The 13,888-nt window shown below is 48.7% G+C and overlaps 7 protein-coding genes and 1 non-coding gene across 8 annotated transcripts; 2 read left to right on the top strand and 6 right to left on the bottom strand.

Annotated features, from left to right (window-relative positions):
• Positions 1 to 212: 212 nt before the first annotated feature.
• Positions 213 to 286, bottom strand: BKA55DRAFT_t244. Its single transcript has one exon. It is a non-coding gene; the product is annotated as a tRNA-Val (tRNA).
• Positions 287 to 626: 340 nt separating this feature from the next.
• Positions 627 to 1,963, bottom strand: BKA55DRAFT_707888 (galactosyl transferase GMA12/MNN10 family-domain-containing protein). Its single transcript, XM_046200723.1, has 2 exons — positions 1,873 to 1,963; positions 627 to 1,815 (listed from the first exon to the last, which is right to left on the bottom strand). Exons 1-2 carry the CDS (start codon positions 1,897 to 1,899, stop codon positions 697 to 699), a joined length of 1,146 nt encoding a protein of 381 aa, XP_046044968.1. The 5' UTR covers positions 1,900 to 1,963; the 3' UTR covers positions 627 to 696.
• Positions 1,964 to 2,132: 169 nt separating this feature from the next.
• Positions 2,133 to 4,280, top strand: BKA55DRAFT_578619 (uncharacterized protein). Its single transcript, XM_046193739.1, has 2 exons — positions 2,133 to 2,648; positions 2,763 to 4,280. The coding sequence occupies exons 1-2, from the start codon at positions 2,563 to 2,565 to the stop codon at positions 4,237 to 4,239; spliced, it is 1,563 nt and encodes a 520-aa protein (XP_046044967.1). The 5' UTR covers positions 2,133 to 2,562; the 3' UTR covers positions 4,240 to 4,280.
• Positions 4,281 to 5,774: 1,494 nt separating this feature from the next.
• Positions 5,775 to 6,831, bottom strand: BKA55DRAFT_131620 (uncharacterized protein). Its single transcript, XM_046184837.1, has 2 exons — positions 6,668 to 6,831; positions 5,775 to 6,604 (listed from the first exon to the last, which is right to left on the bottom strand). Exons 1-2 carry the CDS (start codon positions 6,710 to 6,712, stop codon positions 5,867 to 5,869), a joined length of 783 nt encoding a protein of 260 aa, XP_046044966.1. The 5' UTR covers positions 6,713 to 6,831; the 3' UTR covers positions 5,775 to 5,866.
• Positions 6,832 to 7,154: 323 nt separating this feature from the next.
• BKA55DRAFT_741854 (uncharacterized protein) lies at positions 7,155 to 8,996 on the top strand (the record flags this gene model as incomplete). Its single annotated transcript, XM_046201487.1, has 4 exons — positions 7,155 to 7,295; positions 7,367 to 7,903; positions 7,951 to 8,259; positions 8,328 to 8,996. The coding sequence occupies exons 2-4, from the start codon at positions 7,601 to 7,603 to the stop codon at positions 8,994 to 8,996; spliced, it is 1,281 nt and encodes a 426-aa protein (XP_046044965.1). The 5' UTR covers positions 7,155 to 7,295; positions 7,367 to 7,600.
• A 191-nt stretch (positions 8,997 to 9,187) lies between these two features.
• On the bottom strand, positions 9,188 to 9,919 carry BKA55DRAFT_578615 (uncharacterized protein). The gene is made up of 2 exons (XM_046193738.1): positions 9,785 to 9,919; positions 9,188 to 9,735 (listed from the first exon to the last, which is right to left on the bottom strand). The coding sequence occupies exons 1-2, from the start codon at positions 9,875 to 9,877 to the stop codon at positions 9,610 to 9,612; spliced, it is 219 nt and encodes a 72-aa protein (XP_046044964.1). The 5' UTR covers positions 9,878 to 9,919; the 3' UTR covers positions 9,188 to 9,609.
• Positions 9,920 to 10,894: 975 nt separating this feature from the next.
• On the bottom strand, positions 10,895 to 11,518 carry BKA55DRAFT_578613 (uncharacterized protein). The gene is made up of 2 exons (XM_046193737.1): positions 11,487 to 11,518; positions 10,895 to 11,437 (listed from the first exon to the last, which is right to left on the bottom strand). Exon 2 carries the CDS (start codon positions 11,302 to 11,304, stop codon positions 11,020 to 11,022), a length of 285 nt encoding a protein of 94 aa, XP_046044963.1. The 5' UTR covers positions 11,305 to 11,437; positions 11,487 to 11,518; the 3' UTR covers positions 10,895 to 11,019.
• A 1,012-nt stretch (positions 11,519 to 12,530) lies between these two features.
• Positions 12,531 to 13,586, bottom strand: BKA55DRAFT_521366 (uncharacterized protein; the record flags this gene model as incomplete). The annotated part of the gene is made up of 1 exon (XM_046188507.1): positions 12,531 to 13,586. One exon carries the CDS (start codon positions 13,584 to 13,586, stop codon positions 12,531 to 12,533), a length of 1,056 nt encoding a protein of 351 aa, XP_046044962.1.
• Between the last annotated feature and the right edge of the window lie 302 nt (positions 13,587 to 13,888).

The raw sequence follows: 13,888 nt of genomic DNA, 5'->3' as shown, positions 1-13,888 counted from the left end.
TGGGCGCGGCAGATGTTGGTGGAAGGTGTCTCAAGCCACGGCTGTCCAGCTTATTCTTTTATACAGCAGCGCGGGCATTCAATGCAAAATATGCCTTGCCGCTTTATCCTGGATCTTAAGCTCCTGGCAAAGTATATGTCCTACTGGGTAAAACCTCCCAACATCCGAGGCAAAGATACGTATCAAGTCAATCAAGATAGGGCAAAAAAACGTGGTTCCGCCCGGGATCGAACCGGGGACCTTCTCGGTGTTAACGAGATGCCATAACCAACTAGACCACGGAACCGTGTTAATTGGATGCTAGACAAACTTGGAGTTGGGGGTCAAGTTGTCTGTGTGTCGCTCACCGTCTCTACTGCCAATTGGCACCAGCACAATAGCGCTCGCAGTGAAAGACGGACCTTGCAAGGTTTGTTACTCACCTTTGGTATATGACCATATATCGTCCTTCTTCCTGGCTATATAGGCTGATTGAGATTGCTTCCGTACGCCTGCTTTCAGGGCTGGGGCTGCTAGGGATGCGTCCCGGGTAGGCATAACAGGAGTTTTTGGAAGCAAGTGAAATATTTTATTCTTCCCATCTTACGTATACATAGTTATTAAGCAACTGAATTATTAATTGATACTGAAATGATATGAGTTGTAGTTATATGCTGTGATAAGTTCTGTGACGGATTGCAACTCAGCTCGGCGAGTTCAGAGCCCAGACCAGAACCCCCGAATGCTTGTCGTCGCATTCCTCTGAACCTCCTCCTTCGGCCATATACTTCTGGTACTCTCCAGAATCTCGGTCCACTCATTGATCAACTTATCCCTTCCACCCCGACCCGCAAAATGTAATAGGAAGTCCCCTCGTCTTGCATGATAGTCCTTCAAGCCATCGTCGTCCGCCTTCTCAACGAAGTCGGTGGCCGACCCTTTAGGATAAGTGTTGAACCATTCTTGAGGAACAACTCGAACGTTGGCTTTGAACTTTGGTTCGTTCATTATGATCTCCATGGCACTTTGCTCAGTGAATGGAAGTGAAACGTTGGGTCTGTAGTATCGGAATGCAGCGATGTCGCTGAACAGCTCGATTGCCCACTGGTTAACCCGGACGAAGAAGACGCCATTGTTAAGGCCGTTCCAGTCGTTCGTCACCAGGAGATGTATGTCGTCGTACTTCGTTTCGTTTCTTCGCTCAGGTTCTGATTCGTCTGTGTCTTCGGCTTCGTCAGACTCATCAACGTCGCCAGGTGAGAGAAAGCTTGATAAAGGGCGGCATTGGTCGAGGATCAGGGTATCGCGGTCCACCCAGAATAGCCATTCCAAGCGTTCTTGGGCAGGCTTCACTATCTCATCCAAGAGGAGAGACAGGATGAAGGCAGGTTTGTTCCAGAGTGAATCAACAACTGGGGTGCACATAACCTCCAAGGCGTTATCATGGATCATGCTATGCAACACATGGGTACGCAATGCCTTCTGGTAGTGTTCTTGAACAGAGCCAAAGTGTGCAGTGACTCTTCCGATTCGTACGTCTGAGGATGGGTATGGAGGCATGTGCCGGCATGCGTTCCGTATGGTCTTTGCTTCTTGTAGGAGGGAGGCGTTCAACGACGGTAAACATTGGCTTCCACCATGAGGATGAACAAGAGAAGTTGGATCGTGGCTGGTGCCAAACCTGAGAGATTTCGGCCAGCTCCAGTCGCCGTAGAATGTATAGACTTGATAGCAAAGAAGGATGGTAAAAAAAACAAGAAATGCTTTTAGAGCCACCGCCGCTGTTGACCATGGTAGTCTCTTGAGTTGAAGCATGATAATTGTTGATTTGCCATTCTGGTTCGTCAGCAAGATCCGACTATTTATAAAAATTGTACAGTGGTTCTACGAAACCTGGGAGAACTCGCAAAGGGCCCCCATAGTTTGGCCATTAAGAAGTTGTGACGATAGCTCTACAACTGTCGTAACAAATCCAAATGAAGACTAGTTCGAAGCATATTTCCAAGCATATTTTTAACTTGCAGGGATAGCGACTTAGGTAAGCGGTGCGCACTTCACAATGCTGGTTCATCATGGGACGAAGTGAAGTTCCGTGTTAGCGGGGATGCCCAATGAGCATCACGCGCCTCATTTCCGCAGTGACATAATCGTGGTGGCAGTGATGTTGGCTAGCCCTGTAGGCCGGATATCGAGGACTAGCATGGGGATAAATTAAGACGAGACTGTCACTTAAAACACGCTTTAGTGCAGATACGGTAAGTAGTCTCTTGACACATGCTGATACGAGCTAGATCCCTCGGGAATACGAAATACCCATCATCAAAAAAGGAAAAGTCGCTTAAACCCATCTCGCTTCTCGGCTGAGTCGGCGACATGAAACAACGGCCCACGGTGGGCCGAGTTACGGCAGTACCAATGAGCTGACGGGCTACGGTGGCCCGCGGGCAGGGGGGATGCAGCAAACGCTTGGACGAGTCAACTATGACGAGCTAGCACAGCCTATTCATACTGGTGATGTTATAAGTCAATCCAGGCTCCCAAGTATGTAGCTCTGGTTAGCTGTCTCGTAACAAATGGATCACCATGGCCACCACTCAACCTCAAGATCAACCACGGAAGAAGCGAACTAGAGCCAAGGTTCCCAAGGTCAGAACAGGTTGCAAAACTTGGTAAGTCTCCGAGACCTCGGGTCGGCAGAAGAAACTCGGGCTGATTTGTAATCTAGCAAGTCAGTCACTCGGATAATAGCGAATGGCACAAGCTGTAATACTAATCTAGTGTTGCAGACGTCGCCACTTGAAATGCGACGAAGCAAAGCCGTCCTGCCTTCGTTGCTTGAGAGACAAATGGACATGCGATGGTTATTCGCAGTCCAGCCCTGAACCGCTTTATGGAAGTGCCAGTTCTTCCTACGAACTACCTCTGCATCTGAAACCTGACCAAGTCGACTGTCAACCCAGTACATCATTACGCCCAGCTCTTGCGGACGGTATTCTGGTCAATGCAGCCGACAATGCTCTCTATTACCATACGAGAGAGTGGGTGATTCCCGATCTCGAGATGATTGATGGCTCAAGAGAGTTCTGGCACGACATCATATTACCACTGTCATACTCAAACACTGCCATCAAGCATGCGCTATGTGCACTGGGGGCTTCTCATCAGCGGTTCCTCGCATCGTACCCAGGGAACCTAACCAACTTGGACCATTCCATCGACTACGACTATCAAGCGAATCTCAAATACAGCGAAGCTATTGCCCTAATACGACCAGTTATGGCAGAGAATTCTGCTTCCAACATACAAACCGCATTACTATGTTGTACCATATTTATATGCATCGAGAACTTGCACCGTCGTTACGCTGACTCGGTGCGCCACCTTCGCGCCGGTTATCAACTTCTAGAATCACTACGCGCTACTCGATCGCCGGAAGCATCACCGAACGGAACGAGCTGCCCACTAGAAGACCATAACACCAGAGTTTTTAAGACATTAGCCGCAATGTTCTCCTCTCTGGGAAAGAGTGTCGGTGCTTTCACTGGGGACACCTCTTTCTCCAATGTGACTCGGTGCGCTCCAGAGATAGATATGGGCAATACCAAAACGCCCTTCTTAACTATTACTGAGGCTGAAGACTCTCTATCAGCCATGAACGCATTCTTCGACGACTGCCTATTTGGCAGAGACACTCTGAACCACACCGATCAGAAGGTTGGCTGCAAGAGCCTTGCACAATCCGCAACCGAATCTTTAACCCATGCTCTAGATCTAATAAGACCCGTCTTCCTTTCATGGAGTACAAAGATGCAGCTCTTCGTCATGTCTGTCCAAATAACACCATTTGGAGCCCAAGAGAAACGCCGCTTGGCAGTGTTATCACTGTATCAGACAACATGGTCAGCTTTCCTCAACACGGACTCTCACGACGCAGGCTTCAGCAAGAGCGACTACGAAAGTATACTCAATAAGATTGAGCAGATTGTTACGCTGGAGAACTCCCAGACCCGGCCGGTCTTTGCTTTTGACGGCCATCTAGTTCGCGAGCTTTCTACGATCTGCGCTTCATGTACGGATGCCGAGATTCGGAATAGATCGATCATGATCTTACGGTCCATGAATAGACGTGAGGGAGTGTGGGATAGTTGGGAGGTAGCGAACATCTACGAGAAAGTCTTTAGAGGACTTGAAGACAATACTTTGTCACTTGACGACCTGCCATGGGGTTTAACACAGCTGTTGAAAGAGCTCTCCAATTAAAACTTAATGCCCATCCAAAATACACGATATGATGACTTTTGTGCTTTGTTGAATCCTGTGATGACATTGCATCCAAGTCTGCAAGGTTGGGCCCTGCACTTGTTGAGCAGGCCAAGGTGTGACGTCTCTGGGCGGCCACTAAGCCCTATGAGCAGCGAGAGGCGGGGATATGACTCGGCGTAAGACGGAGGGAGTGCCAAAAACAAGGAAGAGAGAACTGGCTAGGGGCCGAAACACCTGATTGGCGAAAGTCATCCAAGATGTCAGCATCCGATTCGCACTCACGAGATCGATGTCTAAGCCCTTCACCACTTATCGCATAACGGCATCTGTCACTTATGGCATATATAGCAAAGTCTATCTAATTGCGTAACCGCATCTGATAGCACTAATATGTACTATTCTGGTAAATAAGATTGCTAAAAGGTATTTAAAATAAAAGAGCTTATATTAGTTTAGGCTTACTAGTAAATATAAAAAAGGCAGGAGATAACTTTAATATTATAATTTAAAATAACTTACGCTTATTTTTATTAAATTAAATATTTTTATTTATATATTATTGTTTTTGTTTTCTTATTTATTTATTAATATTATTATTTAATTATATATTTTAAGTATATAATATTCTTATTTATATCCTTATAATCTTAGAATTATATCTTATTTTAGTTTTATCTTTATATTCCTAGTAAAATAAGCAGGTTAATTATATATAACTAGTTTATACCAGTCTATAGTAGAAGTCAAGAATTCATACACACCAACTAATTTGCGATAACAGGGAGGAAGGCAAAACAAGCTGTATCATGTGGATCCGTGTGTACACACGATGCAATGCGTTACAACAATTTTGTTATGACCGATCTTTCGCCATCTTGCGACTCAATATTCCCGAACCTTCACCAGTCTAACTTTTCCTCCTCCGCAGACAACAACACAACCGCCGTAGACGTGTTTTCTTCGAAACCTTCGTTTAACCTTTCCTCCGCAGCCACTTCCTCCCTGAGTCACCTAGTGACTCGTCCAAACCTTCCAAGCAGCCTCAAAGCTGCAGCCACAGACTGAGAAGTGATGCCATCCAAGTATTCTTGTTGGAGTCTGCATCTTGTATGGAAATGTAGTGGATTTTGAAGAGTTTTTGCTGTTGAGTTGGAGCAATGATGGGGGGACTAGGGCCTTTTTATCACTTTAGGAAATCAGAATTCTCTTGTATACGTTAGATCTGATTAGATAATAAGCTGAAAAGCTTATTTTAGGCTATTGTTTGGATTGCTGCCTGGAGTGTGTTTTTGAGAGTGTTATTATGAGTCGATGGACCTGATAGCTGATGCTTGCATCGCGCGCCTTACCCCGTGTACCCTCGATGTTGCAGATGACTGGAGAAACTGACAGGTTGCCAGTTGATGCGGTGCGCGCCCCGAGGCCCATTGAGCTAACCATGAGTCTCTTTTTGCAGGGCGGCTGCTCCGTTATGAATGAACCGCTTGCGAATAGCTGGGCATGCAACAGCAATTCTGATCATGGCAGCTGTCTGGTCCGAATTATACTAGCTTTTCCAGCATCAATCAGTGGGAGGTGCGATAGTCTCAGGGTCACATTGTTCTCCTTTCTTAGTAGTCATAGACTAAGACGTCTTCCGCGCTCGCGCAGTCGCAGTCGCAGTCGCAGTCGCAGTCGCAGTCGCAGTCGCAGTCGCAGTCGCAGTCGCAGTCGCAGTCGCAGTCGCAGTCGCAGTCGCAGTCGCAGTCGCAGTCGCAGTCGCAGTCGCAGTCGCAGTCGCAGTCGCAGTCTCAGTCGCAGTCGCAGTCGCAGTCGCAGTCTCAGGTTGGCGGTTGGCTTGGGCTTGTGACTGCTGGGTACGCTCGCTGGGTACGCTCGCTGTGCATGGAGGTGACTGGTAAATGCATATTGAAAAGGAAGTCATCCAAGTTGTCAGCAGCCTGACAACTGTTGACGAAGATGATGGTACGAATACCATGCATCTCCTTGAGCAGCGTGACCAGTAGCTCTTTTTGCCTATCGCCATCGCCATCGCAATTATTGCAGTTGCCGTTAGCCGTTGGCTGATTGCAGTCGCCAGCCGCAGTCGCTGGTCACTATTGGCTGGTTGCCGGTTGCCCTTCGGCAGATAACTGGTGACGAAGACGATGGTGCGAATCCCGTGCATCTCCTCGAGTAGCTTGACTATTTGCTCTATTTTCTTTTGGGCTTCTGTCTGGAGAACAATCTGCTTGAGATTGGCTGTAGTGCATCCTGCATAGCTAACGTAGAATCGGACATGAGAAGCAGCGAGATAGTTCTTGGCAAGGTCGCAGGCGGCCTTGGGGAACGTTGCAGTGAAAAGGCTGAATCCAATATCGCCCTTTTTATGCTTTGTTGAATAATTAGTTTCTTATTGCCTGTGTGTACACATTGTTGTACTTACTACCACTAGCCAAGATATGATAAAGCTCTTCAGACCAGCTATCATTAAGAAGCGATGCGTCTAGGTGTCCCGATCAGGATATTATATTCTTTCTCATGCAGAGCCGTCTGCTCATGAGCATCGCCATTAGAGTGGCCACTAGCCAATGCGGTCGTGATATTGTTATGGTTGTCGATCTCGATGTATCGCTCTGAGTAGTCCTTCTCTGGAAAGAAAGGCTTCATCTTGCTGTGCTTGATACCGGAGGCATTTGACGCACTTGTCCTGTTGCGCTTGGGCTTCTCTATGATCGCAGTTTTGTCGTCGCTGTTGCTGGGGTATTTGCGGTTGGGTTGCGGCTGGGTGTGGAATATTTGTTTTGTTTTGTTCTTGTGTGAGATTTGTGAGGAGCAAGCTTAGTGAGCATTTATCGCGACTAACGATTTAGCCGGCCGTAACCCGACGCCGGGCTCGTGACGCCCAGAGAACGGGAAGCATAAAATAAAAGAGTGAACAGCCTGCACCAATCAGCGATATACAGAGAAATGTGAAGCTAGGAGGAGAGCAGCACATCGAGATCGTGGCTCTTGAATCAGTGTAGATGGCGAAAGCAGAAGCTCCGTCACGTACACACGACTGACTGACTTGTGTAAATGATATCTCTCAATTGTTTGATTAAGCCCAACACTGCACTGACACTGACTGACAACCTGACAACAGCCACACTGGAGCCATTCCGATACAGCCAGCTAGCACCTACAATTTAGGCCTGCTCTCTCGCACGTTAGAGAGCTTCTCATCGCCTGGCGGGGTTTATTCCGTTCATCATTCAGTAGCCCCCAATCCGCTGCAAAAGCCTCTCAACAACGCAACACAACAAAAAACAGAAACCCCCGATAGACTCACGAAGTCACGTCCTTCATCACTCGTTTTGCGACGAGTTGATCAGCAGCGATGGCGAACCAGAGAGAAATGGATGAGATTCCCCTCTCGTTTGACGAAGGCCGGCTCGCCTTTTTAGGTGATATCCCCCTCGACGCCGAAAAGCAGGATATTGCATCCTTTATTCACGATCAAGGCTTCAAGAGTGTGGTGTTATATTGGCTATCCGAGCGGTTTGAACCCATGGAATTGAAGCATCAGGGCTACTGCATGGCCGAGTTCCTGTTGCGAAACGAAGCACAGGAGGTAATCAAGGAATTGCCTGATGGCATTTTCAAGGGCAGGCATCTGAAGGCAACCGTCCCGGGTCATAAGGTAAGTATTTACTGCTCATCACGGCAGATTGGCCTAACAGTTCCTAGCAACCAAGTTCAAACCCAAATCTTCCTGCCGAGGCGAAAGCCATCCCCACTGAGGCCGATGCCATCACCAGCGCCGTAGAACTCCGCAAAGTCTTGCAAAAGCTGAAGTGCCCCGACGCGTACGTTTACTCCGAACGCTGGTCCAATAACGACGTCGAGGGTGCGGTCATGGGAAGGATGATGGAGCGTGAGAAGGAGTCACAGTCCCCAGGCTCTCTTGTGGTGGGAAATGGTGACCGTGTTCGCTCACAACCTACGCCATCCACTGCTCGTGGCGACAGCATGCATTGTTCCACTATCTGGATCTACGTCACAAGGTTTGAGTCGGACGAAAGAAAGATAAAAGGATCACTCTACCCGAGCTTCCTCTTTATCAGGGAAACGGATGGAACGAGTGGTTCAAGGGCGAGGTGCAGGCAGAAGAGGGCACCGACAGGGATAAGCGGAATATCTTGATGGTTGAGGATGTCAACGCCTCGGATGATCCCAAGGAGGATACTCTCAAGATGTTTAGGACTGCAATCAACATTTATCAAAAGGCTGACGCCATCCACTGGAAACCCGGTCATGTACTGGCAGCGACCAACGGCACACGGGAAGCTCCCATGTCAACTTCAAAAGCATTTATCCCACCTAATGTTTCTGGTAACGACCTGCCTTCTGCTACCTCACGAGGCCATCACCATCGGTACAGGCGACCGGCAAAAATCGGCGTCGGCTGGGGTGACTACGACCATTTCCGAGAATGGCAGTTGCATGGGCGAAGATTGGACGTGGATATGGTCGAGGGAAAACCATGGTGTCCCAGGATCAAGGACCAGGCTCAGTTCCGCGTCTTAGGAGAGGGCGCTGAGACTCAAGGTGATAGTGTTACTGCTGACTCTTGTTGGTTTCGGCCAACGCTCAGCGAGCCGACAAACCTGCCTGTATCACTTCGTGTGAAGTTGGAAACGGCTAAGGCGGTGCGAGTTGCGCGAGGAGGTATTGGGCGAGGTGTTGGGCGAGGCGGTGCTTTACGAGGTGGTCCTGCACTAGCTCGGTGGTGATCAGTCATGTTTGATGGGAAAGCAATGCCGAAAGGCTTCCCGAATGCTGAAAAGCATCTGTTTCTGATCTTTTATGCCAATATCTGTACTGAGTACTGAAGTATATGTTTTTGATGTATCACGGCGAAAGCCATCGGTCATGCAATAGCAACCCGCCTGTTTCACAGGGAATAAGAGACAGAATTGGAATACGGTATGATTCGGGGATTATAACGATATGAACAAGAATGCTACATACGCAGAACATAAAATCAGACGAAAGTATCAAGCAACCTAAACGAGAGAAGAAAGCAACAGCGCACAGATAAATTCATTCGGTCTCGGGGGCATGGGTCTAAACTGTTCCGAATTGCAACACTAAAGTCATCTCTCCTGCCACTCTCACGTTTATCACTCAGCCGAAACTAACATCATCTCTTCCGTTTCGGATGCCTTACGGCAATCTTCCATACCAAAATAGCGCACATTAGTGGTATCGGATGCGGTTACGCACTTAGGGCTTGCTGTATATGTCACAAGTGACGGATGCCGTTGGGCGATAAGCAGTGAAGGGCTTGGACGTCGATCTCATGAGTGGGAAATGCGTGCTGACATTTTGGAAGGCTTTCGCCAATCAGGGGTGTTGACCTGTGGGTTGGTCGGGATGGCCGAGTTTGTCAAAGATTTCTCGAATCTTTTTGTTTCGCACCCTGCCGTTGTAGTCCTTGGGAAGGTTCGCGGGGTAGAAGTGGTCGGTATCCTGAAGTCATAAGTTAGTTCATTATATGTAATCAATGAATCAAACTTACTAGGAGCCATTCGAGCTCAACCGCTGTGCATCGATCCATGTACCCAGAAACAGTAAAGCCTACTTTGTGGTAGACTACCCATTTCCAACCCATTCCGACCAGAGAGCTGTCGGGATCGATGCCGGCAGGGAAGTTGTCAAGCGTTCGGTACTGATCTTTGGTAGGATCATCAATGGTAGCAGCATGGTGATAGAAGCCACGAGTGATGATGAGGAGGACGGATCGCTCTGGTATGCGGCAATGTGAGTTCTGAAAGAATTGAAAGCAGTATACCGCATTGTGCTGGTTGCCGTAAGGCTCAAAAATGTCAATGTCCCATAGCTCGCAGAAGCTAATCCATGAAAGCCGTGTCGCAATCAAGAAGGAGGTGCCATCAAAGATTAAGGAGTGTCTCTTCGATGAATTGGAAGCCGTTAGGCAGTCGAAAGGACGAGTTGCTGACAGGAAACGACACGAAACGTTGAATTGGTGAATGTGCCCAGATGTGGATGCCGTCTGGCGATGGTGTTGGCGAGAAGATGAAGCCAAAATTCGAGTAGATAGGATTGACAAATGTCGTCGCCTATCACCAGAAACTGGTAGTCCCTCTGCCTCCGCGTCCACCTCTGCGTCCACGAACACTGCCATGGCCTCCACAAGCTCCTTGTTTCCTCACAGTTTAATTGGTCTCGCCAGTATCTTCGCCCCAGAGTTTCTCATGCAACGTTCTGAGCTCGGAGGTCGTCTCCTGGGGTGTGGCTGACTTCAGCATCACGGTAATGCACGACCTCAACCTCCCCGTCTTCATCTTCGAGCGTGAGTGGTGCGGTCTTCGTGTTTCGCCAATCAGGGTCACCCTGCTTGACCCAATCCTTATTGATAGCTCGACCGTTGGCTTGCCATTCGTAAAACTCATCATAACCACCCCATCCAGCACCAATTTCCTCTGGCCGACAATGGCTGATCTGATGACCTTAAGAGTTTGAAGAGCGAGCGTTGGTATGATCGCCAGGAAAGATGAACTCTTGCGTTACGGAAATGGGGGCCTTTGTCCCCTTGTCTGCCTCGCCTAGCATTTGACCTTCTACCCAAGCCGTGTTATCGCCGGCACGAGAGAGCTCTATCGCACGAGAAAGGATATTCGCAGTATCTTTGTAGGGTGCATCGGCCGTGAAGACGTCGTTGATCTCCTCGACCACCCGGGGGTCCCTGTCGATTGGCGGATCTCTGGGCCTTGGCCTCGGGTACCATGGCACCTAGCCATCGGATTCATAGGCAGGTAGGTCTTCAACGTCAATATTCTTGAACTGCCATTCCTTTTCGACTCGGCGTTCCACGAGAATTCTGACCCTTGGGCGGTCGGCATCGAGGTTGTCTATTCCAGGAAATTGCTGGGCACGAACCAGGATTTCTCCATTGTCCCCCTCTGCAGCAAAGGAAGCGAACTTGGCACCTCTCTCTTTCAAATCCTTATCGCGTCTCAATAGATGATAACGAACCTTTTTGAGCGACATCGACATCTGTATGTGAGTCGTTTGCATACCAGCCCTCGGGCCATCCTTCCTTTCGGAATGGGATGCTCATCGCACGATCGGGAGAGCTTGTTGACATAGGGACAGCGTCAGCAGCAGCACTAGCTTGGGAGGGGCTCTCGAGCGACGCGTTTTGTAAGGCCTACCGAGGCGTTAGACGTGATTGTGATTTCATTTGCTGGAACACTGACCTGCGCGACCTGCGCGACCTCCTCGTCATTGCCATCGCCGGAGAACAACATTTCTCATAAATTCTCAGCATAAGCCAGGCTTTGATGGCTCGAGCAATACTCACCACTTATTTGGAGACTGAACTAAATAACGTCGAAAAAGAATTTGTTAAGCAGATGTTTTTCTGTGTTGGGAAATCTGTGATGCGAAAGATGCAAGTTGTGCGAGAGCAAGTGTGGGTAAAAAATTGGTGGAAGACGGCAAAAGCAATGCAGAATTGCAGTGAACCCGGCTTCAGATAATGGAAATCGCGCCAAGATAAACACCGACGTGGTCCGGGCCATTGATTTCCCGACATGTTTCCATGCTGGGTGAAAGCCAGTGACAGGCACCGATGGTCATCGGATTGCATCGTCAACACAAATGGCATCGGTGATCGAACCACCATTAGTAAAGACAGAGCTGCACACACACAAATCAGTTATATTGATTTACGCTACTCTGCTTTCTTCTCCCTGTCTCATTATTTGGCATAGGCTATTCACAAACATTACTCCAGTTGAGGTCCATGACAACGGACGACACCAAGCTGGCACGACAAGTTACGGACCTATGTTGCGAGGCTACAGAAACACTTTCTGTTCTGAGAACAAGCGAGCCAAACTCTTACCACCTCTGCCGAAGTCCTGCCTCTTCCCGCCGATGTAGTCTGGTATTACTGCTGCGCCCACTATAACAGACAATAAGTACACTCTCGACTCTACTCGTAGTGTCGTCCTCGCCAAGTCCTTTCGAGCACCTGTGTGCAAGCGCAAGGTCTTAGGCAACATAGCGAGGAAGATGCTGGTCCAGTACGACATTTCGTTTTTTCATGACGACGCAGCCTCAGGCTCGTGATCACTGCCGTCTCATCGTCGTCGATCAGGAGTTTATCTCCATAAATGATCTTGTATGCCATTGATCGTAGTTATAAGCTTAAAACTATTTTGCCATATTATCAACGGGACGAGTCTTCCCTGCTCTATGTCTACCGCTCTCTGTTGACATGAAAGTGAGTTATCTCTTCAGAAATACCTTTCATACGCCTTTGCAGACTCCAAAACCATCTGGTCAAAAGGGATCCAACCTTGGCCTGTTGCTTCAACCGCCTTACTAGCATCGACCTTGAACCCACCATTGGGAATACTGTAGTCTTGCAGATATCCCTTTCCTGGTTCGCCTTTCCCAATGACTCCCTGTCTATCAGGATAAGCCTTTCGCAATAAGTCGCGATAAGCTTGGATGTTTGCAAAGTTGCCGTTTCCTCCAGCGATGTATCGTTGCCCGTCGGCCACTTCTTTCTTATCAACTGCAAACACGATGAGTCGTGCAACATCGCGCACGTCAACATGTGTTCCGTTACCAGGTCCAGCAGACGACATGTTCTCACCGTTCATGATGCGATAAGGAACGATGGCTGTCTCACTCAACTTCTCCGGGTCTTCAGGCAAAATCAGTGGTGGTCCAGCCACCCAGACCGGGTTGACAGCTGTCATGGTGAAGCCGATGCGATCTGCGTTCTTTCGTCGAAACTCCCAGAATGCGCGCTCTGCTTTGACCTTGCTTGCGACGTAAATCTGATGACCTGTCACTTCCGAGCCAGCCTTCGCGATCACATCCTCAATTTGGTCATTCCAGTCTTCTTCTGTGTAACCCTTCTCTGGATACTTGGGTTTGCAGCCTCTTACAGCCACGATAGAAGACATGTACACAAATGACTTCAAAGCAGGCTCTTTAGCAGCGGACTCCAAAATTCCGAGAGTCCCTTGCAGCGAAGAACCGATGACGTAGTCGATATTGGTGTTTTGGAAGTCAACTGGCGCCGCGAGATGAGCGACTGCCGTTACGCCTTTTACTGCGTCGTCAAAAGCTCCCCTAGCCATAAGGTCGGGAACCAAGATTCTCGTGAGTTGGCCGGAGGAAGCGTATGAGGGGAGTGCTGAGAGAAGGCTAGAGGCTGAGGATTGACTTCGTACTGCAGCGCGGACGGAATAGTTGGCGGAAAGGAAAGCTTCAACAGTACGTGCGCCGATGAAGCCATTGGCGCCTGTGACAAGAACGAGGCCTTTTGTCGGCGACATGTTGAGCATCAACGGTTCAGTGTGATTTTTTGGGATAAATTCGTCGAGGATAGAATGGAAAGATGAGGTGAGGTTGGTTGCTGCCCGTCTTTAACCAAGGTATTGACTCTTATCTTAAGTGAACTTTAGTTTGGCGACCTCGCCCCGGGCTTAGAAATTATCTGCGATGTAGGTGTAAACCAACTGGAGATTAGTGCTATCGCCGACTCTTAGTTAGTGCCACAGTGACATTTCAAGCTGTTGGCCACTAATTTGAGGGACATTTGTCGATCGTGGATCCACTTGTAGGGCAGAGTTGCCGC

This window comes from Fusarium redolens (assembly GCF_020744475.1).
Source record: "Fusarium redolens strain MPI-CAGE-AT-0023 chromosome Unknown BKA55scaffold_16, whole genome shotgun sequence".
NCBI classification, from domain to species: Eukaryota; Fungi; Ascomycota; class Sordariomycetes; order Hypocreales; family Nectriaceae; genus Fusarium; species Fusarium redolens.
This window is presented reverse-complemented; position numbering and strand designations above follow the sequence as displayed.